Source organism: Balaenoptera physalus (genome assembly GCF_965194825.1).
Source record: "Balaenoptera physalus genome assembly, chromosome: 9".
NCBI classification, from domain to species: Eukaryota; Metazoa; Chordata; class Mammalia; order Artiodactyla; family Balaenopteridae; genus Balaenoptera; species Balaenoptera physalus.
This window is the reverse complement of record NC_138888.1, coordinates 35,362,887-35,390,541: the sequence shown is the minus strand read 5'-3', so window position 1 is coordinate 35,390,541 and position 27,655 is coordinate 35,362,887. Positions and strand designations below refer to the sequence as shown.

At 37.3% G+C, this 27,655-nt stretch overlaps 2 protein-coding genes and 1 long non-coding RNA gene across 21 annotated transcripts in view; 1 reads left to right on the top strand and 2 right to left on the bottom strand.

The window, feature by feature from the left end:
* The first annotated feature begins 1,689 nt into the window (after positions 1–1,689).
* RNF146 (ring finger protein 146) lies at positions 1,690–23,439 on the top strand. 7 transcript variants are annotated; one of them, XM_082474878.1, is made up of 4 exons: positions 1,691–2,666; positions 11,013–11,115; positions 18,450–18,525; positions 21,687–23,439. In XM_082474878.1, exon 4 carries the CDS (start codon positions 21,688–21,690, stop codon positions 22,765–22,767), a length of 1,080 nt encoding a protein of 359 aa, XP_082331004.1. In that variant the 5' UTR covers positions 1,691–2,666; positions 11,013–11,115; positions 18,450–18,525; position 21,687; the 3' UTR covers positions 22,768–23,439. The 7 variants fall into 7 exon arrangements, with proteins under 7 accessions (XP_082331001.1, XP_082331003.1, XP_082331004.1 ...); XM_082474874.1 differs by having other exon boundaries at positions 11,008–11,115; XM_082474876.1 differs by having other exon boundaries at positions 2,661–2,838; positions 11,008–11,115.
* Positions 10,934–18,443, bottom strand: LOC309666949. Its single transcript, XR_014267408.1, has 2 exons — positions 15,271–18,443; positions 10,934–11,102 (listed from the first exon to the last, which is right to left on the bottom strand). It is a non-coding gene; the product is annotated as an uncharacterized lncRNA (long non-coding RNA).
* Positions 23,440–25,370: 1,931 nt separating the features above from the next.
* Positions 25,371–27,655, bottom strand: part of ECHDC1 (ethylmalonyl-CoA decarboxylase 1) — a 44,928-nt gene continuing 42,643 nt past the window's right edge. For all 13 annotated transcript variants that reach the window (XM_082474909.1, XM_082474911.1, XM_082474902.1 and 10 more), the window contains one exon: positions 25,371–25,864. In XM_082474909.1, the coding sequence (XP_082331035.1) occupies positions 25,456–25,864 (409 nt within the window). In that variant the 3' untranslated portion in view covers positions 25,371–25,455. The remainder of the gene's footprint in view (positions 25,865–27,655) is intronic.

Sequence of the window (27,655 nt, the reverse complement as noted above, 5' to 3'; positions counted from 1 at the left end):
TTTTGATCATTAAACTAACAACATCAAACATTTTTATATGTTGGGGGGATAGTATAGGGAGGAGGGGGTACCTGAGATGTGTGGTATTCATGAACACATTTTATATGCTTGTGGGAAATAGACAGTCAGTTATGAATAATGAGCAATTCCTAGCAGTCTTTTGCAACTCCTTGATTCAATGAAGCAAAATAGAATGAAAATGATAATAACATTATTACAGAGATACCTTGAATCTGTTGGGCTCTGATTTATTTCTTTATGTAAAACATTTGAAAGTTTGGGCATCTTGACAATTACTGGAAACCAATTACGTTTCAAACAATTCTGTCCATGTTGAGAGGTGCCCTACTGTATTACTCATAGACAGAAACTCATACTATCTGTCTGGTGTGGTGAAGGTGGGGTGCATAACATTCCATACACTCAATTTTCCTCTCTATATACAATTGCTGACAAATAAGAAGTTTTTATTCATTTATATATTATTTAGTATGTAAATGTGTGTGCACATATTCATTCAATCATTCAACATATATTTCCAGAGAGCCTCTCTAAATGTGTTAGGTACTATTCTTGGCAGTTGGAATACAAAATAGAACACAAATTCTTGACCCCGAGAGACTTATGTTCTAGTGTGCAGAGACACACAATAGAGATAAACTGGTAAACTAAGTCATCCTTTACATTGTGCTAAGTATTAGAGAGAAAAAGGTGAGAGGAATAAGAAATATTGGGAATGGGGGAATGTCACGATTTAAAATAGTTTGGCAAGTAGAGGCCTGACTGAAAAGATGGCATTTGAGCCCAGACAGAGGGAGAAAGCCACTATGGTGAAGAGTTTTCCAAGCAGAGGAAAGAGCAACTGCAGAGACCGAGGTTGAGAGACTTTGTAGAGTCTTCTTGGAACACAAAGCTAAGCAAGCAGTTTGTGAGGTCAGGGAGGTAATGAGGGGAGAGTCTTAGCACCACTGTTAAGGACTTTGGTTTTTACTTTGTTTTGGGAAGCTAGGGGAGACTTCCAACAAAGATGTGGTATGACTGACTTCCTTTTTATTAAGTTTACTGTGGCCTCTGGGTGGAGAACAGACTCAAAGGAAAGCAAGGACAGAAGCAAGAAAACCAGTCCCTGGGCTAAGAGATAATGTAGGTTGTAGTAGAGGCGGTCAGTAGTCCAATTCAAAACGTGTTTCGAACGAAGAGTCAGCAGATTATTTGCAAAGTGGATATGGGGCATAAGAGAAAGAGAGAAATTACAGATAGGTGTGAGCAAGGAAAGATGATGTGAGCAAGAGCTATTCACTGAAATGACTAAGACTATAGCTGTGGCTGAGAGAGAGTTTGAAGCCTGTAACGGCGTTTTAGTGGGATTCCTGTTGATTAATTCCTTTCTTGTACGCAGATGGATAGACAGATCAGCAGATAGACAGGTAGACAGAATAAAAGAAAATGCACATATATATAAACACTGAAAAATTTCCAACCTTGAAAATTAACCATAAACAGTTAATGAGAGTTCAAAATGCAACAGCATTGCAAGTTAAGAAGACGCTGGCAAGGAATGTTGAAACATATATTCTTTTAAAAATAAAAAAGCATGCTCTTCCACCTTTTTCATTTTACTACAAATAAAGAAAATACAATCAGTTCCAAAAAAAGACGATGTATATGCTAAAATGAAATGGAGGGTACTGCCAGGATTCTGATGTTTGAAACCAAACACGTGCAATAAAATAAATCCAGTTCTTTAGTTTTAATTTATTTATTTATGGCTGTGTTGGGTGGGTCTTCGTTTCTGTGCGAGGGCTTTCTCTAGTTGTGGCAAGCGGGGGCCACTCTTCATCGCGGTGCGCGGGCCTCTCACTATCGCGGCCTCTCTTGTTGCGGAGCACAGGCTCCAGACGCGCAGGCTCACGGGCCCAGTTGCTCCGCGGCATGTGGGATCTTCCCAGACCAGGGCTCGAACCTGTGTCCCCTGCATTGGCAGGCAGATTCTCAACTACTGCGCCACCAGGGAAGCCCCATTTCTTTAGTTTTAGATTTTTATGCTGATTAATCTCTTCCTCCAGCTTCCTGTGTCCTAGTCTAAGAAAAATGAGCCCAAAGGAAAGTAAGATTTTTTTTCCTATTAAATTGCTCAGTGGTTCAAAAGATGAATAAATTGGAACTTCCTTCTTTTTTTTTTTTTGAAAGAGAACAAGTAGTTTTGCCAAGGACTCTTCACCCCCAAATCCAGCTAGGCGCCCAAAGGGCTTCTCCTGGATCTCGAAGCTGGGTTTCTGAGCAGCACCACCTGCTGGTCCTACACGTGTCTTACTTCCTCGGCCCCAAATGTCTCTCTGGTGGACTTGCATTCTTTCAGAATTCTTCGGCACCTAATTACAAGTAAAGCAAAATATAAAGCAGTTAGAAGCGGCGAAACTGCAGCTCCCCAAAGATAGGAGAAGGTAGGCACCCTGCGGCGTGCGTCAGGAACGCGGCGTGGGGAACTAGGGCGGAGGTGGGCTGGCGCGAGCTCACGGGTGCGCGGCGCTGCTTCCGCATCGCGCGGCCCCGCCCCCGCGACGCTACCGGCGGTCACGTGACGGCCGCGCGCGCGTCCCCGGCTGCTGCGGGCTCCGAGGCCGAAGAGAAAAGACTGCGAGGCGAGCGCGGCTGTGGCCACAGAGGTGGGCGTCGGGGCGAAGCCCACTCGAGGGGCAGGGTGAAAGTCAGCCGTTCCGGGATCCTAACTCGGGGAGAGGAGTGATGGCCCGCAGTGTCACCTCCAACGGCGACGCGCTCTGGGTCGGCCCTGCGCTCCGGGCCTGAGAGGGGCGGCGGCGGCGGGGTCAGGGGCCGGTACGTAGGTGGACGCCCTTGGGCCGGGGCGACCGCGGCTGTTGCGCCGAGCCGGGGTGGGACAGCTCAGCCTTTTCCGTCGCTCCCAGCTTGGCTGCTGTCACAGGCAAGAAGACGGTGACGGGCTCTGCGTTGCCTGGGGCCACCGCAGCCCCTGCCCTGGGCGACAGCCCGGAGCTGGTCACGGTCCGGGTGCGAGAGGCGGAGCAGCGGCCATTACTGCGCAGCCTCTTCCGCCGGGGTCCTCGTCGCTGCCTTTGGTGGCAGCCAGGTCTCTCTCCTCTCCTCTCCCCTCGTCGGTTGTGTCAGGCCTCTACACGGGGACTTTTGGCTTCAAGATTTAGGGGCGGCAATGGTTTGAGGGGTATCCTACTCCCAATTTCCCGTGCGGAGGCCTCTACCCGGGCCTTGGGTCAGGGCGTAGAGTTCCTGCATTTTGTCTTTTTCCGGAGTGTCTTTGGCTTCTTTCTCTTCCCTCTTTCCTTCCTCCTCCTGTTCAGTTTCTGGGTATTGCCTAATATGACGAGCAGTCCCTCGCCTTGCCCTGGTTAAGCCCAGCGCTGTTATTAAAGCATCAGAATCATTAAGAGATCTCTCAGTACCCGTTGAGCCTCCAAAAACCTCGGTGCATCTTAACAGCGGAGGCTGTTGCTTTGTTCTTTTGGTTGCTGGGTGCGGAATTCTCTCCCTACCCCCCATCCCGACTGAAAGAGTACGGGCCTTATATTGTTGCCGCTGCTTTATTTTCCGTGGGCATCTAGAGAAAGGCTGAAAAATTGTTTTGAGTTTACACACACTTCTGGCAACTAGATCTTTTCCCCTTGATATCGCTTTTAATATGTTTTTCTTTTCCCTAAGTGCCATTTTAGTGAGCATGTTTCTAAAGTACGTACATTTTGTTTAAGTAATATTTTGTTTATTAAGTAATATTAAAACTGTGGAATTGAGAGAAGAAAGCCAAGAAATGATAGAAAAACGCGTTGTCTTTGGATGATTGACATTTCAGGTACCCCTCCAATGTGTGTACTTTTAAAATAGAATTTGAAAGTATGAAATTGGCGTTAAAAGCAGTATATACTTATGGAAACTGGAAGACTTAAAACTGTTTTTGTTTTTTTAATAAGTGAATCTATATTTAGACTTTTAAAAGACGTGGCATGTAGGACACAGGAGGAAAATGACCTGCACAAATAACAGGATTTATGATGTTGGCTTTGCTGTTTTTGTGACCAGCAAATACTGTTTGTGTTGAATGTCTGGGAGTGCTCTAAAAATCAGGAAAATACATCAAGTAATCCAATTTTAAAGAGCAAACCGGAAAAGTGAAAAACCACTCTAGAAATAGATTTTGGATGTGTTTGTTTTAGCTTGTACATCATAAATTGGAGCATTTTGTTAAGCCGAATCTTTGATTTAGAATTTATGTTTCAAGTGGGCCAGTGTAAATTGTGGGCAAATGAAAATAATGGTAAACATTTGTAGGATTTTGTTATTCACTCGTTGTTAAAAACTTGGTAGAATTATAATCATCAGGAAAACTGTTTTTCCAAATAGCTGATCATTAGACAAGAGGAAGAAAAAAAGAATTTTTTTTTTTTTTTTTTTTTTTTTTTTTTAGGAGACATGTATCAACTGGTAAAGTATTTTGTTTTTGAGTTGTGCAAGGATGGGGCAGATTTTTTTTTTTTTTGAAAGGATCTAAAAATGATTTCTTGACTTAGTAGAAGAAAAAGATAGTATTAAATTTTTTCTTTTCACAATATTGATCTGCATAGAGAATATTATCTCATGTATTAGCAATTTACTAGCATAAAACACCTGACACACTGTCAGTTGGGTATTTGAATGCTTTTTTCCCCCCAGTGTTAGTAACAGAAGGTGAACCTTTTCCATCCTCTTGCCTGGTTTTTGATTGTGCCCAAGGAACCTGATTTTGTGCGACCAGCTGGATTAGAAACTGTCTTTGTGGGTATGGAACCCATCTTATTTACATTCTGTTACAATCACCTGTGCTGTTTATGGACTGTTGAGTGTTCATGGCTTATTACCCTTTGAGTTAGTTAAAACAAAACCCGTTGTTAAATCGTATTAATTAAAGTATTTAGAATTATGGAAGTGTAGATTAGGGTGAAATAACTAAGACATGGGAGTTGTGACTTGACCAAGGTCACACAGATAATTAGCAGCAGAGCTTTTCTTATTTACAGAATGGTTGCAGGCTATGCAACTTCTGTTTTATGTGATTAAAAGACAGTATTTGTTCACATTCACATTTAATGTTTTGTTAAAATAAAATGCAAAGCCCACATTTTTGGGTGGAAAATATAAAGATTTAATTCTTGGGTATGAAGATTGTGAAGCCCGGAGATTGTCATACAGTAATGTTTTTTATGGGAAGTGTTAAATGCAGTGGTGGAATGGTGGAAATAATTCTTTAACATAGAGTACTGTAAAATATTGAACCCCATTTAGTTGAAATGAGTTTTGACCAAAGACTTTTGTTTCCCAGTACGACCTGTGCTTTCTGTAAGCTGAGTTTTAGCAGGAGATGAGAAGGAAAGCTAAAAATGGAAACATTAGGGCATTTAGTTACATCTCTCAATTTGGGACTCTTTCTTAAGAAATATTAAGATGTATCTGCTAAATTACACCCGATCTCTCTCTCTGTGTTCCTTCTTTTACTGGTCCTTGCTTTTTTTTCTTTTTTCTTTTTTGACTTTGTATACCAAAAGTTGTAAGATTTGTAGTATTTTTCTTTTCTGTCACTGGTATCTTTTATATAGACATTTCCTGTTTTGTGTATTTTGAATAAATAAAGAGAACTATTTTATTAAACATTAGCTGTTAGTATAATTGGAAAAATACAGGAAATCTTCAGATCTTTGTAATTTGATATTTTAACTGTTACATGCTTATCTTTTTCTTTGATGAGTTCTTTTAAAAAAGGTAATCATTTATTTGAATCTATAATTTAAAAAAAAACTTTTTTTTTGACTCCATGACTGACTTGAAAAGTGGAGTTGTAATTAAGCCTAACTATTTTCAGAGAAAATAACAGTAGGTGCAAATAATAGGAGCATGAATTTGTTGAGTGGTCACAAATTATAAATAATACAATATTCATTTTCATTTATACTTAATTGGTTGAATGGGTAAATGATTTAAATTAACTGATACTCTCTAATCTCTTTTATATATTTTTAAATTCAGTCTGCCACTTTTTTTCTTTAGAATTGTTAAGGGGCAGAAATATCTCATTTAGTTTCATGTTTTCTCTTCCTATGTTACCTTCCTAATAGTTCATTTCTGTATAAGTTTGCACCTTAAGAAGGAACCTTAACCCATTAGCTAATTGGTATTTGCATGTCAAAATATTGTGGTAAATTTTACTGTAATAATTCATAAATTGTGTTGACTTTGGTCATAGTTTATAAATCATTCGTTGCAGAAGGAATTATGTATGTTTGCCAAATTAATTCTGGCCTGTAGTTAGAATTATACTATTCTTTTATCTTTGGTTGAAAGTAAAAGCCTCCCCCTCCCTCCGTTAAAGAAAAAAATATTTGGTTTCAAACGTAGAAGTTTTCTGAGGGCTACTTTACATGACTGTTCTGAATATTACTGATACATGCCATACACTATGTTGTGCCCAATTGGCATTGTAATTCTCAGAGGCTAGAGTTGATGGATCTATTTGGTAGAATTGGGACTAGCTAAACCAGTCAGTTTTGATCACAGCAAAATATGCAATTTTCTTTTTTATCTGTGCCAGCAAAGGTGTGAGTAAAGTAACATGGAGTTCATTTTCTTTATTCAGCAACTCTTGTAGTAAATTGCCAGTTTTGTGTTGGAAAACACCTGTTGGTATGCAAGACATTCTAAACCTGCATTGCCAGTCTGGTAGCCACTAGCCACATGGAGCTATTGAGCAAACTACGTGGCTAGTCTGAATTGAGTTGTGCTATAAGTAAAATACACACTAGATTTCAAAGAGTGTACACACACACGAGTGTAAAATATCACATTAATTATTTATATTAAATACCTGTGGAAATGGTAATGTTTAGAATATATTGGGTTAAATAAAATATATTCTTTAAATCTACCTGTTTTCTTATTATTGTTAATGTGGCTAATAGAAAATGTGAAATTACATATGTGGCTTGCATCATCTTTCTATTAGATAATGGTATTCTAGACCTTTTCTTTGAGATACAGCACATTGAGGAAAATATTTTTTTAAAGATACACTTGAGCTTGAATCTCATCTCCCAGTATTGATAGTTTTGTGATTTGGGGTTAAATCCTTGTGGGCTTGGGATGCCTCATTTATAAAATTTCTCACAGAGTCATTTTGAGGATTCAATGATATAATGGGTCTACTAGTGCTTCCTGAACTTCAGTATGCATATGAAATACCTGGAGATCTGATTCTCTTGGTAGGGAGTGGGGCTTCAGATATTTTGTTTGTAAGGAACTCCCAGGTAATGCTGATGTTGCTAGTTGAGGACCACAGTTGTCATAGCTAGGATCTAGATTACTACATAGGTTTTAGTTTATTTTCCTTCCCTCAACCATTATCCATTTAGAGTCAGCTTTGAAATTTAGCCATGGGATACAGGAATTGGAGAAGTCCCCGTAGCTTGCAAGATTTACTAAAATTGGTTTTATTCCTAGATTTTTATCTGCATTCTGGAGAATTCATTGCCAGGGAATAAAGCTGGATAAATGATGTACTTGTCAAAAGATATAAAGATGGCATGAATTTTATATTTGTAAATGTAGTAACTCCCTCTGTTAGACTTTAAGTTGTTTAAAGAAAGGATTAGAGCTTAGATATCTTTATGTCTTTTGTGGCTGGGTGCCTATTCACAATTAGAATGCAAATGTTGTGTTATGTTAGTAAATAAATTTAGTTTTTCATTCATCCAAGAAATACCAGTTCAAGTAGTCAACAACTGATTGGCATTTTACTGGCTGCTTAGAGATATAATAGTCCTTGTCTTCAGGGGGCTCGTGGTTTACTAGAAGAGTCAGAAGCGAACAGATGATTGCAGTGCATATGATAAATTCAGTAACAGAAGAATTACAAAATAGAGGGGAGGGAACAGTTTTTTGGAGGTAGTCAGAGAAAGGTAGTAGCATTCTTTTTAGCCTTAAAAGAGGGAGACTATACCAGGCAGGAGGAAATACAGAACTACAGAGGGAAGTTTGGAGAACTGAGTAATTAGGTGTAAGTAGAGTATTAATTTGTGAGAGATAAATAAGACTAGAGAGTTATTTAGGTTTCAGGTCTTTAAGGCTTTTGAATATTGTCCTAAGGAGCTTTACCTTTATTGTATAGGCTGGAGAGCCCATATAGGGCTTCGCGTATGGAAGGCTTCATTTTTCTTTTTAAGAGTATCACACTCAGAGACTTGGTGAATAAATTTAAGGGGTGATACTGAAGCAAGATAATCAGGCGGAACAGTAGTCCGGGAGAGAGAGGATAAAAGTCTAAACTAGGGGACTAGCAATGGCAAGAGAATGGAAGATAGATTCCAAAGGTGCTAGGGATGAAAGTTGACAGAATTTGGTGTGATGTGTTGGGAGGGGAATGAGAAAAAGAATTTTGTTTTTCTCTGTCAGCACTCATTGGTTAAGGCATGGAAGCTGAGATGTCACATTGTAAGATATATGCAGAGATGGGGGTGTGTAGAGTATGTGTAGATGAGAGACAGAGATATGAGAGAACCAAGCATTCTCTTAAGAAGTTAAAATGGTTGGGCTCCAGATTGGGCAGGAAAGGAAATGAGATCAGGTATAGGAGAAAGGAAAGGAGGTGGTCAAGAGACTGGAGGGCCCCTTGAAATTTAAAGAGTGGGTGTGGGAATGAATAAATGAGCTGAAAGGACCGGAGCTTGTGATCTGAGAGTGACATTAAGATTTTAGAGAGGCAGTAGTTTTAGGAGGCATCTAGTTCCAAATGTGGCCATCATATTTTGTTGGGGGGAGGGGGGTGATGAAGTTCATTGAATTTAGGATTTTAGGAATTGGAAAAACAAGGACAGTGTTTCTCAAATTGTATTCGATGGACTACCTGCATCAGCATCACTTGAGGTGAGATTCCTGGGCTGAAACCCATCTCTACTGGCCTGCAGTACCTCGGGTTAGAGCCTGAGAATGTGTATTTCTAACAAGCCACCTCTGGGGGGCAAGTTCAAGAACCTCTGAGTTAGGTGTTGAATGGTTTATTCTCAAGGATATTTAAATAGGTTCATGGTGAGATGTCAGGAGATAAGATGAATAGGATGACCAGTAGTGAGCAGATTAAGTCAGTACCTTAAGGGTTAAGAGAGAATAGCTATAGGGGATTATAGCCAATGGTTAGAGACTTCAAAGAATAAGTGGGGGTTTTTTGTTTGTTTTTAAGAGCAATGATGTTAGAATAGTAGAGTGTTTCCTACTGTCTTGTGTGTGAAACTGGACAGTTTCTATTTTGAGTAGGCTACAGGAGGGAAGTGAATGATGGAGTATTCTTTGGTGCCATTGAAGTTGTAGGCTCTTGGAGGGTAAAGTGAAAGTGCTGTGGGGGAAAGTCAGGACAGTGGAGTCTTACCATGTAAAGACTAAGTTCTAAAGTCAGAGTAAAACAAAAAGTCAAGTTGTTTAGAAACCCTTTCTAGTCAGTTACTTTTGAAAGTTCTCCAGTTTTGAAACAGATTGCACACTGTTTGGTCTGTTAAACATTTGGTGAGATAGGCTGGCTTGTATTTAAAGGCCATATATCGTCCTAAAAATCTTTAAATACTAAAATTACAAGTTTTTTAGGGAGATGGATTCCCACACTGTGAGCGGCACATGGAACTGAAAGAGTATTTGTCTCTCCTGTCTTGTGGTTACTGTGAAGCCCGTCATCTCTTTAGTCATCATGTATGCTTGATTCTAATTTCTGTGTGGTAAAATGAGCCTCCTACAGTGGGCATGATGAAGTGGAAGGAGGAAATACTAAATGAGAAGAAAGAGGATTAATGGCTGAGATGATGCTTTAGTTGGTGACTCTGGACTTCCTGGACAGCAGGCATCTTGAGAGAAGGTTGGCTTAAACTTGGACATACATATAAATACCAGGAGGTCCTAGTTAATGTGATGAGGACCTTGCCTTCCCATACATTACCGTCTTATAGGAAGGCAGTGGCTATGGAATACATTCCATGTGGGCTACTTTGTCCATATAGAACTTGTTTCACTTAAATTTTTTTTCTTGTGGTAAAATATATCAGTTGGCCATAGATGGGTTTATTTCTGGACTCTCTCTTCTGTTGGTATCTTTGTCTATCCTTATGCCAGTACCACCCTGTCTTGATTACTATAGCTTTGTAGTAAGTTTGGAAATTGAGAAGCTTGAACTCACCAACTTTGTTCTTTTTCAAAATTATTTTGGCTATTTGGGGCCCCTCACAATTCCATATGAATTTGAGGATTTGTTTCTTCATTTCTGGAAAAAAGGCTCTTGGAATTTTGATAAGAATTATGTTTAATCTGTAGATCACTTTGGATAGTTCTGTCATCTTCATAGTCTTCCAATCCATGAACACCAGCTGTCTTTCCATTATTTAACTCTTCTTTAATTTCTTTCAGCAGTGCTTTGTAGTTTTCAATGTACAAGGCTTTCACCTCCTTGGTTAAGTTGATTTCTAGGTATTTCATTCTTTTAGATGCTATTATAAATGGAATTGCTTTCTTGATTTCCTGTTTGAATTGTTGACTGCTAGATACAGAAACAGAACTGACTTTTTTGTGCATTGAACTTATAACAAACTGCAACTTTGCTGAATTTGTTTATTAGCTTTAGTAGCTTTCTTGGGGATTCTCCAGAATTTTCTATATAGAGAATAGAGGAAATTTTACTGTCTCTGCAAATAGTTAATGGTTTTACTTATTCCTTACCAATTTGTATGCTTTTCATATCTTTTTCTGGTCTAATTGCTCTGGCTAGAACTTCCAGTAAAGTGTTGAATAGCAGTGGTGAAAGCAGGCATCCTTGTCTTGGAATTTTTCCACTTTTGAGATAAAATTTGCCAGTGAATTTTGTTAAATGAAGAATCATACATAATTGACTGAAATTAATTTTTAATTTTGTTGATCTTAGTCTGTAGAGAAGTTGATGTTGAAATTTTTCTTTTGCAGCACAGGATGATCCAGCAATGGAGGAGAAAATACTGCAAACTGGCTGATTGCTCGTGAAGATGATGTTTTATTTTTGTGACAGGCATCTGTGGGATCTGTAATAGAAATGTAAGTATGGCATCATGTTTGTTCCAAAACTGCAGTAAATTAAGTGGACTGGTATAAAATGTAATAAATCAAGTATCTGTCATAGTTAGTTTTAATTATACAAAATGAGCATTTTATATAGACTTTTAGATCTTTGAGTTGACAATTTTATTCACATTAAATTATTAATGTAGATTTCCAAAAAAAATCTCTTCATAGAGAAAAATCTCTATTAAAAAGTGGAACTGAAGACAGAGAAATTTGCTCATAGAAGGCTAAAAAAAAAACTGGAAAGATCTCCAGGTCTTCTAGGTTCTACTTCTTCTTTACATAGTAATTTACTTAAATAACTAAGCTAAGGAGATAATATCAGCCTTTATAAATAAGAAAGACTTATGGGTTATAGAACACTAGTTATTAAAAACATGTTTCACTAAATTAAATTGGTTTTTTAATTAATTGGTTTTTTTAACAAGTTAGTACATGCATTTTAATTCCTATTGGAGTCACTGTAATCCCCAGTTTTACTAGTTCTGTTTTCCTATCAGTTTCTCTTTGTGAAATATGCTTTAAAATGTTAATACTACCTTGATCTTGCCCATATTGAACTTCGTTCTGTTATTGGTGAAACTTTTTCACACAATGAACATCATATTTCCGTCTTCCAAGTTGATGTGAAAAATATCCAACTTGAGTCACTCATGAAAAATGCAGTGAACACTTTACTTTTACAGTTTTGGTGATAACAGTATTTAATATACTTGACCAGAGTGTGACCCTTGTAGATACTATTTCACATGTTCTCCCAGTTTGACATGTAACTATTGTTATCAACTTTTCAATATGGTGCTTTGATTATATATTCCCATTAAAAGTATGACCATATCATTCTTAGTCAGTGTTGAGAATTTGATAAAAGACAATTGAAACCAGTAAGCATTTTTCTTGAAAATTGGGACAAATATATTTTTTATTTAACCCTGTTCATGTATTATCTATCTATATACATATGTATATTTTTTAATCCTGTAGGTCAGATAGTCTGACCATCAGACTATCATGGCCATCAAGGAACTAGACTGTGGTCTAGTAAGTAAGACACATATGTAATTAATAATTATACCGTAGAAGAAATACTATATTGAGGCAACAATAAAATGCTTTCAGAACTGAGAGGATTTATTCCATCTGAAGGGTTCAGAGTGAACAGGGAACTTTTGGTTTGGTCTTAAAGAATGAATAGAATTTTAACAATCTGAGAAAACTAGGAATTATTTTTTAAGCCAAGGGAATGGGGAAGGGCACAGCTGCCTAAATATCAAGGTATCTTAGCGGAGTCAGGGAGCAGTCCTATGTGTGAAGATGGAGTGGGAAATAGAGACTTCACAGGGAATGGGTGTTTATTTAGTGCCTACTTATTGCCAGGTGCTTACTGGGTATTTTACTTGGATTATTGAATTCAGTCAGAAGATAGTAGTAGCCTTATTTACTGATGAAGAAACAGAGATGAAGTCATTTTCCCTGGGTCAGTGTTTACCAAATTTCTCTGAGAATAATCTACTAGGGCACTTCTTGAAAACTGAGTTTTAGACTCTAACCCAGATGTGTCCAGATTTCCAGGAGAGAGCACACCAGCTAATTCTCATCTTCCGAGAAGTTTGGGAAACACTGTTCGAGGTCAACAGTAAGAATAAATGATAGATTTTAACTAAGTCTGTTTTACTCTGAAGGCTATGTCAGTATAATTGAAAGCCAGTGCTTAGGAATTTCTATGAGATTATGTAGGCAATAGAAAACTATTGAAGATTGAGTGGAGGGGAGACTAATTAGACATAATTGAACTGAGGAAAGATGAAGAAGAAAGGACTGAGGTCAGGAAGGCCACTTGGGAGGTCAGTATTTTGTACAAGAGTGTGTCCAAGAGGCCAGAATTAAGGTCACAGCTTTAGGAACGAAGGGAACACATTCTAAAGAAGTTTCTGTTGCAGAAAAGCAAAGTGGCCAAGGAATAGGGGGGCACTGAGGATGACTCCCAAGTTTTATCCAAGATAGAGACCAAAGGAAGAGGGTGTACGTTTAGGGGAGCAGATAATTTTGGTTTTATTAATGTTTGATTTCAGGTGGCTGGAGAATATTGAGGTAGACTTTTTGAATACAGAATTGGAAATACAGATTTTAGGTATCCAGAACAGTCCTGGATATTAGATTTGGGGACTCATGGGGGTTTATATATATATACTATATATCTACTGAGTATTCCAAACTAATACATCTATATAAGTTTGGAATATTCAGTAGATTGTCTAGGCATAGAATGTAGTATGAAAACTTGGTCACCCAAGAGCCCCTGTGAGGAATACTGATATTTAAGGGAAGCTAAAGAAGGTAGAAAAAAATGATACAGAAAGGAGAATTGGGAGAGAGTACCATCATGGAAATGAATAATATAAATTTTTAGAAAAAGAGTCGATGGTTAATAATATCATTTAGTGCAATGGGATCGAATAGATTAGACTGAAAGAGGTCATTAGACTTAGCATGTTAGTTGATTTTGAAATTTAGGGATGGAGAATATTAATCGAAGTCTTGGAGGAATTGGGATGGTTTAGCTTTGAAAACTAGCAGTACCCCATCCTGAGCCAAGAAGAATGATGATAAGGTAGAGTGAAGATAAAAATAAATTTTGAGGAGTCATTCATACCTTGTTTCTTAATAAGGGAGTCCAGAATATCTTGTTACTAAGAGGTTGGAGAAGTTTTGTAATAGTCTTTGTGGGAATAGGGAAAGAAAGATGTCTTAGCTGAGTAAAAAGTAATTGATAGCAGGCTTGATGGATTCTGGGACTCAAAATAGCTAATCAGTATATGGTGCTCACAATTTTTACAGCATATATTTCACTACAAATGTGGAAATTTTCATAAGTTGAAGAGTAACTTTTATAAGTTCTCTCCTTGCTTGACCCTTCTTTTTTGCAAATGTCTCCCCTTGTGGCTTTTGAGGTGGCAGTCTTACTTTATTCCCCATTCCTCTCTGACCATTCCTCCCATCCTTTGCCTCACTTATGAATGTTGGAGTAATCCAAGGTTCTATGGTTGGCCCTTTTGTGTGCTCTCTCTACAGGTTTAATTTGGGCATTCATACGTTTTTATGTCCCAAGAACCATGTATGTGTTGGTGACTCATGAGACTTCTTTCTGCTTAGATTTCTTCAGAGCACCTATCTAGTAAACTCAACTGTCACCTACCTGTCTTCATCTGAAGACTTTATAAATATCTCAAAGTCATTATGTCAGAACTCGCCTCAAGTTCTGAATCTTGATGAATGATGCCATCATCCATCAGTAACTAAATGCTTTCATTTCTGTTTGCTTAGTATTTCTTATATTCTATTGTTGGAGCCTTACATCTGTTCCCTCCCGCCCCCCGCCAATTATCTTATACCTGGATTACTGTAAATTTTAGTTTCCTTTTAGCCCCATGCTACCAAGTCTTCCTCCAAACTCCTGTCTAAATGGTCTTGATAAACTACTAAACTGACTGTCACTTCCTAACATAAAACCTTTCAGTGAATTCCTGTTGCCTCCTTAGGGGTTCATATATGGACCAGCTTCATAGAGATCCTTGAACTCCTTGACGTTATATGTAAGATTTCCTTAATAAGACTGTGAACCTAACAATGTTTAAGAACCATTTGTATTTAAAATAAGTGTTTAAGCTTACTAAGATAGCGTAATGTACAAGATCTTTGCAATACTTCTTGCATAGTACATTTCATCCATTCAAAATGTATCTGTCCCCCTCCCTGCTAGTTACTGGGGAGTACAAAGGAAGAAATGGTATCCTACACTTATCAGAAACCATTAGGTAATGTAGTGTTCTTCAGCTTAACTTTGATGGCAGGTTTTATTATCCATTTCTCTGCTAGCACCATGGGCATGGTAGATGCTCAGACACTTTCTCTGTTCAAAACTGAAAAGGCTTAAGGAGAAATACATGACAGCTCTTGCAGCAGGTGATAAAAATGTCATTCCTTTATCAGTCTGTGACATTTCTTAGTAACTTCCTGAAGTCTTATCTTTCCTAAAATTATTGATGGCGGTTCTTACATTTGGATAGTCATGATTATTTTAGAGGCATTCTGTAACAGTTAAGGGTAAAGACTATGAAGTCAGATCACCTGGATTATGAAACCTAGATTTGAGGCTGGCTCCGTCACTTAATGAACTGTGGCTTTGGGTATTTCGTCACCTGAACTTTCTGTACCTCAGTTTCCTCATCTGTAAAATAAGGAAAATAGTGGACCCATTTCGTAGGGTGATAAGAGGATTAGATATAAAGTGCTTCGCAAAGTATCTGCCACATATTATGCAATCAGTAAATAGTTGTTATATTTTAATGTAATAAGATATGCATCAACAGACATCCAACAGAAATTAAACACCCACCAATTACAACACACTGTACAATAGGAAAAGTTAAGAATTTTGCCTTAAGGACTTAGGAATGGTCATTGTTAAAATTAAAATTTTAATGTTATATTTTTAACTTGTATTAAACCTCAAACTCTTTATATTCCAGCAGAACTAAAGATTTGAGGAATTTTTTTCTTTTAAAAAATAGTCAAAGTTTTGGGAAGGAAGATGCCATTCTTTTTTGGTAGGTCTGCACAAAAGATGTTGCAGTACCTTATTCTTTATTCCCTTTTTTATGTTTTTAATTGGATTCTGAGCCCAGACTTAAAAATCTGATTTTTAATATTTGTAGTTTTTATTGCTAGCAGAAATTTCTTCAATACTATGTAAGCTAAAGGTCTTTTTCATTTATAGTAATTTTACCTTTCTTTTGACTAATGAAATGTCTTTAGGAAGATTAAACAAAATCTGAATACTTGGAAATTTCCACTAAATCTGCCCATATCCCTCTATATTTGGTCTTGTTGAAGAGAAGGCTTACTAGCATTAATAGACGTTTATTTGTCTTCCAGAAATATTTTACATAGTTTAGAAGAAGAATGGGATTTATGCTTAAAAGTCATAATATCACATTAAGAGTTCAGTTAGTAAAAAAGTCTTGGAAAAAGTGAAACATTTACTATGTTCTTCAGCAGAGTTGGACTAACGTCATTCCAAATTTCTACATATTATTCTTAATTTAGTAACCAGGAAATAAATTCCCTTTTCCAAAATGATCTCTGAAGTTTCCTGAGACATTTATTAGGGAATACCTCTCTTTGATTAGCATTCTCTTTATCAAATCCTTGCTCTACAAAAAGGAAAGGAAAAAAAGCATTTCTTACACACCAGTATGATCCTCTGAACATATTCAGTCTCCAACCCATTTGAAGATCATTGAAACTATGCAAAGAAAAAAAGTCTGTTTTGTAGAGTAGATTAAAATGGTAATGAAAATTACCTTGAAGTGTGTCTATAGATAGGCTAGTGGTTTGGGTTGCTTTGTCTTTATCTTGTTAAATATCTTAATGGTATCTTGTCCACTGTATGTGCCTCATCCAGAGTTATGTAAAAAGTATTTATAAGTTCTCTCCGTTTCTTAGTTGGTGATAGACTAGGAGTGTATTTGGTGGGCTAAACAGAATCAGAATTTGATGTTCGCTATGGCAAATTGATAGTTGAAAGTGCTTTAGGTGAATGAAACTTTAACTATCTTGTGTCTGTTTTCTGATGAAGTTTATCCAATTTTACTTCATTCTAATGAGGGAACCAAAATACCTGCCCCAAAAGAATTGTTTTGCCTTTCTAAGCTTGTTGCTTTCACAGTTCATGTCTTCCCCTGAGATGGTTGTAATTGCTTTTTTTAGTTTGTTAATTATATGTTTACGTTTATTTGTGCATGCAAGAGTAAGAGTCATATAAAGTATTGATCATATTAAACAGGATGGAGAGTAATGTTTTTAGGTTGAAAACTTTCTTTTTTGTAGATAACTGCATCTAATGGAAGATTGACTTTTGGGGTTAATTTTACTTAAATACAGCAGGGTTTGGGATCATGTATCTTTTAAAAGTATGGCGTTCATCCAAGTTGCACTGTTGGATATTTTATTTACATTTTACTAGACATTTTCTTTTTAAAATTTTAAACTTATTGGCCTGTCCTTTGCCCAGAAGGTACCTAGATAGTTTAGGATATGGACTTATTGTATATGAGATGTTGCTATTGTTTTTTCAGAGTACTGATGAGCATTAGCCCATTTCAACATTTTGTCTTCCAAATAGAATCAAACATCTCGCTTACTCAGTTAAATTATTACTTGTGGATGGAGGGCTTCCTTATTTTCTTTTTCTTACTTGGGCTTCAAATAAATTTGGAGATTTAAAGATTTTCAAGAATTTCATTGACAACTGATTTCTTTAACTTAAATTGAAAGGGATGAAAGAATATATGTACTAATCGTTCACCCTTTCTACAGCTGATTTTAGTTCTTTTTGTTACGAAAATGTTATGTTATCCTGAGATTTAAATGTAGCGATAGGACCTGATGAATTAAAACCTAGGCAGCCAGTGCCTTACAACTGTTTTCAGTTGTTCTTTTCCTGAGCACGGCATATATATAGCTTTTGCCAATAAACAGAAAAGTGAGAAGCTAAGTTCAGTTAGCAAGTATTTATTATGTACTGTGTGATGAGCATGTATTAGATATCTTAGAAAAGGGAATTTTGAGTCAAAACATGAATTTTTCCTGTTTTACTGATGAGAAAACTGAAGTCCCAGAAGCATGGTGTGTGAGATATTTTTTCTTTTAAATCTCTTAAAGGTACTTTGGGCACTGAGTATGGTATTTGGCCAAATTGAAAGTAGTGTACATAAACTGTTACCACCGTGTAAGATTACCTGGGGCAGACAAAAGTATTCTGAATCTTTTGCTAAATGACAAATGAAATATGTGGTATTTTGTCTCTTGCCATTTTGGAAAGTACTTAGATTTTGTATTCAAGAAATACATATGAGTTTTTGAGAGCCTAACAAAATATTCTGTGTACAGCCAGTTCATTTTAGGGGAAATAGGTGGGGGATATTAATTGACCGGTTGAGAAGCATGTGCTTTCACTTATAACTCAGATTGTTAAATTACAAAATCTTTGAAGGCACGAGTGTATCTCAAAATACTCTGAAGCTCCTGTAGTGCCTAACACATATTAAGAGGTCATATTTGGTTGACTTAGAATTTACCATAGGTTAGGAAAAAGTTGTATTTTACTAGGTTCTGTAACTTAGAGTTTCTGGTAAAGGAGTTGATTGGAAATGAAATTAAAGGTTGAAAAAAAAAAAGATTGGAAATTAAGCATTTCATGGAGATCAGTTCTTTCCCTTGAGACTGTGTGTTGCTTCCTTTTCTAGATAAGTGCAGTCTTTTCAAAAACTTACTATCATTTTGAACCTTGCCTGTTGAGGAACCAAGGACACAGAAAAAGCAGTAAGAGAATGGATTTTTGTTTGATTAGATGTACTGTGATGAAAGCCTAAGAGATAAGTGTGAACATTTTTACTGACTATATACTTTTTGTAACCATTGAACCCATTTTTGAGAGCTTGATCTTGGGGAAAAAAGCAGATATCCTTATGGTGATTAAATACTAAATATTCCGTATTTAAAATGGTAGAACCAACTAGTAGAGAGAGATTGCCACTCACTTTAAGCAGCAGTTAATTAAGGGCTGCTAGTCTCTGTGAGGTCTTCACCTCCATTTCTCAGTCTTTCACTTATCACTCATATACTCCCTCTTACCATTTTCTCCCCCTTTAAAATATCTGTGGTTTCCTGTTACTATGGGATTAAACCAAATCAGATGTTTCTTTAGCAGGGCACAATAAGGTTTTCAGGTTGGGCATCTGGTTACCTTTTCAGCTTTATTTCCTGCTGCTCCATTGCTTATAACTCAGTGCTTTGCACAGGTCTCTGCCTTGAATCTCCTCCACTCCCCAGCCTCCTGTACCCCAAATTTTCTAACCTATGTTTATCCTCTCATCTCTCTTATCATTGTTACTTTTAATAAGTATCCTAACACATTTCAGTTATTGTAGCAATCAGGTCACGTTGTGAATATCTGCTTGTTTGCATGTACGTTTCCTTATTTAACAGAGTAGGTATGTGTCTTAGTCATCTTTAGATCCATCAATACTCAGAATTGTATATGGACCATAGTAGTAGTATAATAAATGTTTATCTGAATCAGTAAGGTGGAAGTTCCAAATTTTATGCCAGTGTTTAAGCTCTATACATCATTTGACAAATCTTTATTTTTTAATTTAATTTTTAAAATTTTTATTGGAGTATAGTTGATTTACAGTGTTGTGTTAGTTTCAGGTGCATAGCAAAGTAAATCAGTTATACATACACATATATCCACTATTTTTTTTTTAGATTTTTTTCTCACATAGGCCATTACAGAGCATTGAGTAGAGTTCCCTGTGCTATACAGCAGATTCTTATTAGTTACCTATTTTATATATAGTAGTATGTATATGTCAGTCCCAATCTCCCAGTTTATCCCTCAAACTTATGGTACCTTATCCCCTGGTAACCATAAGTTTGTTTTCTACATCTGTGACTCTACTTCTGTTTTGTAAATAAGTTCATTTGTACCCCTTTTTTTTTGGATTCCACATATAAGTGGTATCATATGATATTTGTCTTTCTCTGTCTGACTTCACTTAGTATGACAATCTCTAGGTCCATCCATTTTGCCACAGATGGCATTATTTTGTTCTTTTTTATGGCTGAGTAATATTCTATTGTATGTATGTACCATATCTTCTTTATCCATTCCTCTGTTGATGGACATTTAGGTTGCTTCCATGTCCTGGCTATTGTAAATAGTGCTGCAGTGAACATTAGGGTGCATGTATCTTTTTCAATTATGGTTTTCTCTGGGTATATGCCTAGGAGTGGGATTGCTGGGTCGTGTGGTAGTTCTATTTTTAGTTTTTTTAAGGAACCTCCATACTGTTCTCCATAGTGGCTGCACCAATTTACATTCCCACCAACAGTGTAGGAGGGTTCCCTTTTCTCCACACTCTTTCCAGCATTTATTGTTTGTAGATAGTTTGACAAATATTTGGGGTTTTTTTCCTCTCTCCTTCCTCTTCAGGGCAACTTCGGTATTCATGTTATTTTCCCCCGTGGTCTTACATGATTGTAACATTTGTTGAGCTTTTTTTTTTTTTTTTTTTTTGGTGGGGTTGCTTCCCGTCTAACTTTTATGAATTCATGGAGGCTTTCTCAAGAGAGATATAAGATGCGTAGTAGTTTGTCCATGGCGGGGCATGAGAGGCAAGAAGTGAAGAAATGTTCCATATAGAGAAAACCTATTATTGGAGGGAGTAGCCACTGTGGCTGGAAGCCTGATCAAGGGGAAGTTTCATGTGAGATGAGGCTGGCGTGGGAGCTGGCATCCAGACCATGCAGGGCATATAGATCCTGGTCTTTAACCTAAAATCAACTTTTTAAAAAGGGGTAAGGCTGGACCCATTAAAAGGCATATGCAGTAATTTAGTAAGTAGTGTTTGCTTGGTGACTAGGGAAGGGTAGAGATGGATAGTAGATGGATTTAGGGGATATTTAGGAGGTAAAATATAAAACTTGCTGATGTTTTGGTTGGGGAGGGGTTAGGAGAAGGACAGCTTCAATGATGGATTTCTGGCTTGAAAAGCAGATGAATAGAGGTGTCTCCAGAGGGGCATTTAGGAAGTGAGTAAATAAGGAGGAAGCAGATCATAAATTCAGTTTTTGTGCCTTCAAGACATCCAAGAAGAGATCTAAAATAGGCGATTAAAAGTATAGGTATAGGGCTAAAAGGAGAGACCTGGGCTGGTGACTGTCAACTTATGAGTCGGTAACAGTTGAAGCCATGAATATAGATGAGATCATCTTGAAAGAGTATAGCAAGAAGAGCATATATATGGTTTAGAAAGAGGCAGCAACAACAGAAAAGGCCATAAGAAGAGAGTGTTTCACAGAGGGGGAATGAAATGACTGGTTGAACCAGTGTTTTTAGATTATACAGCAGAGAAAGGGAATTTCTAGAATTTAAACTCTGGTATTGATTTCATATGGTCTCCTTGTCAAGTACCAAAAGTACATTAATACATGGCAATATTTGCAAAACTGCACCTAGTAGTATCCTAAAAGGCTACAAAATTTGTTACTTTCTGCAACTGTAACCTGAATTACTTTTAGCGATTTTCTGTTTCTCTACTTTCCAGACTGATTGTAAAAGTCTAGGTGGGTTGTATTGATACATTTTAAAAGCTTTGCATTTAGTTCTATCTTGCAAGTTCTGTGAATGAATAGAAATGGTGTATTTATCTGAAATCTATACTTTGGTTGTATGTTTTTATTCTTGGCTTAACATTTGTGTGCCTCATTGCCCCCCCCCAAGTAAAAATTAATACAAATCAAAAAGATTTTTCTGCACAAGTTAGAGTTTTTTCTCTACTTTCATTTTTGTATCCCCATTGTCTAGGATGTGGCTTGCATGTATCAGGTACTTAATGTTTTCTGAATTGTTGAATTAAGATATTGGAAGAGTTAAAACAAGATTTTAATATTATATGTATTTTCTCTCATTTTCTCAGGATGGCTGGCTGTGGTGAAATTGATCACTCAATAAACATGCTTCCTACGAACAGGAAAGCAAATGAGTCCTGTTCTAATACTGCACCTTCTCTAACTGTCCCTGAATGTGCCATTTGCCTGCAAACATGTGTTCACCCAGTCAGTCTGCCTTGCAAGCATGTTTTCTGCTATCTGTGTGTGAAGGGAGCGTCATGGCTTGGAAAGCGATGTGCCCTCTGTCGACAAGAAATTCCCGAGGATTTCCTTGATAAGCCAACCTTATTGTCACCAGAAGAACTCAAGGCAGCAAGTAGAGGAAATGGTGAATATGCATGGTATTATGAAGGAAGAAATGGGTGGTGGCAGTATGATGAGCGTACTAGTAGAGAGCTGGAAGATGCTTTTTCCAAAGGTAAAAAGAGCACCGAAATGTTAATTGCCGGGTTTCTGTATGTTGCCGATCTTGAAAATATGGTTCAATATAGGAGAAATGAACATGGACGTCGCAGGAAGATTAAGCGGGATATAATAGATATACCAAAGAAGGGAGTAGCCGGACTTAGGCTGGACTGTGATGCTAATACCGTAAACCTAGCAAGAGAGAGCTCTGCTGATGGAGCGGACAGTGTACCAGCACAGAGTGGAGCTTCTGTTCAGCCTCTGGTGTCGTCTACTGTAAGGCCCCTGACGTCAGTAGATGGGCAGTTAACAAGCCCTGCAACACCATCCCCTGATGCAAGCACTTCTCTGGAAGACTCTTTTGCACATTTACAACTCGGTGGAGACAGCATAGCTGAAAGGAGTCATAGGGGGGAAGGAGAAGAAGATCATGAGTCACCATCTTCAGGCAGGGTACCAGCACCAGACACTTCCATTGAAGAAACCGAATCAGATGCCAGTAGTGATAGTGAGGATGGATCTGCGCTTGTTGCGCAACACTCCTTGACCCAACAGAGACTTTCGGTTCCTAATCCCAACCAGACAGTATCTGATCGATCTGATCTCTCAGGAACTGATCGATCCGTGGCAGGGGGTGCAACAGTGGGTGTCAGTGTCAGATCCAGAAGGCCTGATGGACAGTGCACAGTAACTGAAGTTTAAGTAATAAAGTTTTCAGATCCATGCTCAAGGTAAAAATGGTTACCTGTACATTTCTGCCCACATAACATTATACTCATCCCTAGTAGTGCATTTTGGGAGTTGGGGTGGGAAGGGGTATGGTAAGGATAGACCTGTAATTAAAATGTCTATCATGTCTCTGTTGAGAAATTTATTTAATATAAGGAACTTGGGTGTTAATAGTTGAGAGCTGTTTAGTAATAACCCAGTTTTCTTGAGGTCTGTTTATAGTTTTTTTAAATATCTTCAGTTCTTTTGGCCAGCGTGTATTATTTGTGCATTAACGATCCTCATCTGATTCTTGCATTGTCATATTTTTCTGCATGGAATGACATAAAAACCATTACTAAAATTTGGCACCTATGAGATGTCTGGGATCAGTATGAACAAGAAGCTTAATTAACGTGAGCATAGATGTGAATTTGGGGTTTTAAAATAGATGAATAACAACTATTTAATAGTAAAGTTACTGAAATGGAAATGTAAAGAAAACAGCTTATAACTTATGTTTCAGAATCTTGTCTAACACACTTCATGGCGTTCCCATAGGCTTTGCTGTCTGGTCCTTGTAGTTTGAGGTGTGTCTTGATCCACATTTTTCTTTTTGATTACAGACTTTATAATTTAATAAATACTAGAGTTTATGAAAAATAATCTGTCTCTTGAGTCTCGAAGGGGATAGAAACATTTTGACATCTGTGGCCAAAAGTTCACTAAAAAGGGGGTGATTTGAATCGGTGGTGTATTCAGCTTACATAGTCCACCTGCTCAGAAAAGTCTGATTTCTTCATAGAGAATATTTAAACAGAGTCTACAGGGAATGTTCATGGAATAAATATGTATGGAAAAAAACCTAAAGCCTGTGAGACTTAAAGGCCTTAAATAACTGATAGTAGAGGCTGTGTATATATATTAGATTTTCTTTGCCAGTATTCATTAATGGCTAACCCTAATCTGAATTAAATGGTAGGCTTATTTTTAAACAGCATTAGTAGACACAAAGTGATTCAACACAAAATGTGGTACAATCTATATAGCAAGGTAGGAAGCATTGGGTTAACTTGGTAATCCAGAATTTGATTCTGAAGAAAAGTAACGCTGAGTTTCTCTTCTATATTTTCCTGAGTAAAACAGTAGGATCACGAAGCATACGCAAGTTGTCTTTAATATGATTTTTCAAAGGTGAATTGAATGTTACAATAGCGAATATAAACTGTCACTACTTTTATTTTTTATTTTTTTACATATTTATTGGAGTATAATTGCTTTCAATGTTGTGTTAGTTTCTGCTGTACAACAAAGTGAATCAGCTATATGTATACATATATCCCCATATCCCCTCCCTCTTAAGCCTCCCTCCCACCCTCCCTATCCCACCCCTCTAGGTGGTCACAAAGCATTGAGCTGATCTCCCTGTTCTATGCAGCAGCTTCCCACTAGCTATCTATTTTACATTTGGTAGTGTATATATGTCAGTGCTACTCTCTCACTTTGTCCCAGCTTCCCCTTCCCTCACTGCATCCTCAAGTCCATTCTCTACATCTGCGTCTTTATACCTGCCCTGCCACTAGGTTCATCAGTACCATTTTCTGAGATTCCATATGTATGCGTTAGCATACGGTATTTGTTTTTCTCTTTCTGACTTCACTCTGTATGACAGACTCTAGGTCCATCTTTTTACCTCTTGTTGTGATTGATTGATAGGTTAGAATTAGGACTTAATTCTCTGACTTATGTTTTTTAAAGTCTGTATTACTGAGATGATCATAAAAGTCTGAGTTGCACATTGTTATTAACTTTACTTTTAAAAGATAGCTAGTTATAAAAGAAGAAACGCTAGCTACTTTTCAGAAAAAAATAGAAATCTGATGATGTAAAATGCAAATGTATGTTACAGGATGCTTCCTGAGTCTCTGCAGTCCTTGGCAGTTTTGATCAAAGTTAAATTTGATTACTATGTAAACTATAGTACTTCTTAACTACTGGTTTGGAAATTCTGGAGCACACAAATGAACTGGCCAATTTTGTAGTTAGTAGACTTTCTATATGGTGACTATCATTGTTTCATAGATAATTTAAAATAGAAATCTAATAATTATTTAAAAGATCAAATAAATAAGGTCCAAATTTGTAGAGGGTTGAGGTGAGGAGCATCTTTATTTAAAAGAAGGGCTGTTACCCGTGACTTCTTTACTCCAGCTGCTTGGAGCAGAAGAAAAGGACTAATCATAACCTTTGCATATTTTCCTGTCCCCTGACCCCTCTCCACTTTTGCTCTCTTAAGTTTCATTAAGCTATTTTTGTAAATTATTTCCAGGTAAGGCAAGACAAAGACTTTATGAAAAATAACACCAGAAATAGATTTTGTGTAGTTTTTTCTTTTAAAAACTGGTCTTTGGTTATAGCCTAAGAACTAATATGGGAATTTGGGAATTGCTAATAATTTTTAAGCTGAAAGTGTTGCATATTTTAGTCAGATGTTCAAAATTACTTGGTAAGTACCCAAATAGACTGAAAACTAGGCCGATGAGCTCAGGTATTCAAACAGTTGTTAAAAACCCAAATACTAATAGTAGCCTTCAAAGTAGTTTTGACATTCATATTTAATATCATTTGACTTTTATACATATTAATCATTGGAGTTTTACTTGCAGTACATATTTTTAAAAACTATTTATTAAACTTTCCTTTCCTAGCAATAGCCTCTAAATTTGCGGGTCCACCCCAAACTGTTCCTAAAAGATCTCTTTCAGTCTGTAATGCCTCCTCTAAACAAAGCTCTTTGCCTGAAGAAACAGATTTTTTCAAAGCTCTAATTACTTCTGGTGGCCCTTTGATAAACTGCTGTAGCCACTCTTGTGCCTCTCTGAGACATTCGGTTTCATCTGAAGACTGCAAGACCTCCTCAACCACTCCTATTTGTAAAGCTTTTTTTGAATCCAGCTTAAGGGCCCCACTTAACACTTTGAGGGCTTGTCTACTGCCAATTATTTCAACTAGCCGGGCAGTGCCTCCCCAGCTTGGTATTATACCCATCTCCTTGTGGACAAATCTGATCTCACTCTCGGTAGTCATTAATCTGCAGAAGAGAAAAGAAAAAACTTAATTGAAACTATATATGCTTTAGTCACAAAGTACTACCTATTCATAATCTGATCTGAAATCTCCATAGATCTTTACAGGTAGATGTGTTGTATTAAAAACAATGTTCAAAAAATCTGGCTAAGTATAGAATTCAATTTATTGCACAGTATTTAGCACTTCCCTTTGAAAACAAGGTCAACATTCTTGTGCTCGCTTATCTTTTACTTTGCATATAAGAATCTAATCTTTATGTTTACTTCTAAGAGCCCGAAGTGTATCTTTCTCAAGTGAGTGGTGGCCTACTGAGAAAACCTGGATTAAAGTGAAAATATGGGAGTAAGGAATGTTAGGTGCATACCATGAAAAAAAATGCATAGTAAGTTAAACTCAATAGTCCTCAGGGGGAAAAAAAAAAATGTTGTTTTTTTTTTTAACTCAGAATTGATTGATCCGCTCTTCCGACAAATATTTCCTAAGCACTACCAATGCTAGATGCGGGACTACAGGAATGACCAAAATAAAATCCCTATGCTGAGTTTACATTCCTGTTAGGAAAGACACTGAACAATACAATGTCAGTGGTGATAAATGCTATAAAGAAAATGAGGCAAGGAACTAGAGAATGAGGCTATGTGTGTTGGGTGTGTGCTATTTGAGATGGAGAAGCCCTCTGAATATTTGAGCAGCTACCCAAGTGAGTGAGCGATGCAAAATTCTGGGAGGGAATTCCAGGAAGAGGGAATTGCAAGTGCAAAGGCCTTGAAGTAGAACTGCTTAGTATCTCTGGGGAACAGGCTAATGTAGCTTGAATAGAACCAACAGAGAGTAATGGGGGATGAAATCAGACAGGTAAGCTTATAGGCACTCAGACAGGTGGTCAGGTTTTATTTTTAAAGTGTGAAGCTCTTTAGGAGGAGGCTGACCAAAGGAGTAGTATCTGATGTTTTGTAAGAGTAGCCTATTTAGCATTTAATAGCACACCAACTATTTAAGGAACTTTATGTTAACTAATCCTCAGAACAACCATGTGAGGTACAGTAATATGCTCATTTTACAGAGGGAAACAGAGGCAACAGCGATTGAATAAATAGCGCACCCAAGGCCATGCAGCTATATAGCAGGACCAGAATTTTAAATCCAAGTAAGTTAGCTTCATTATGTGTGCTCTTAACCTCACAGTACAAAAAATAGTTAACTAGATGAGAGTGGAAGCAGGGATACCATTAAAGTTTATAGTGGCTTGGGTTGGACTTGAGTGATTTCCTATAGCAGGGATTCATTTCCCCCAAATCTTGGGACTTTTATGAATAGGGGGATTAATAATCAAGTGGAACAATAAAAGGGAATAAACACAAAGAGATTACTGGGCACAGCAATCACATTTGCCAGTTAAATATGTGTATAGTATTAATAGGCTGCATAAAGCTATACTGTTTAGAGAATGCAGCTATGAGTTTTATTTGGACTGCATGATGCTTCAATGCATTCACTATGTTAAATCTCTAATTTGGACCAAAGGTCATGTCTGAATTTTAATTTTTTAAGAAAAATTATTGCTTTCAAACTACTCATTACAAAAACGAAGACTTTAAGATAGTTCTGGTTTTCTCCAAAGAGTTCAATGCTTAGCTGCAGGTGGTTTGGTTCTTTTAGCACCAAGAACAATAGACTTTCAGTCTCTGACCCTTTAATCAAGAGAAATATTCCAGTAGAGAATTCTCACAAAAGCCTTTTTACTAACCCACTGGGAAAGAGAACTTTCTCTTCACAGCTGTGAATTCCTATA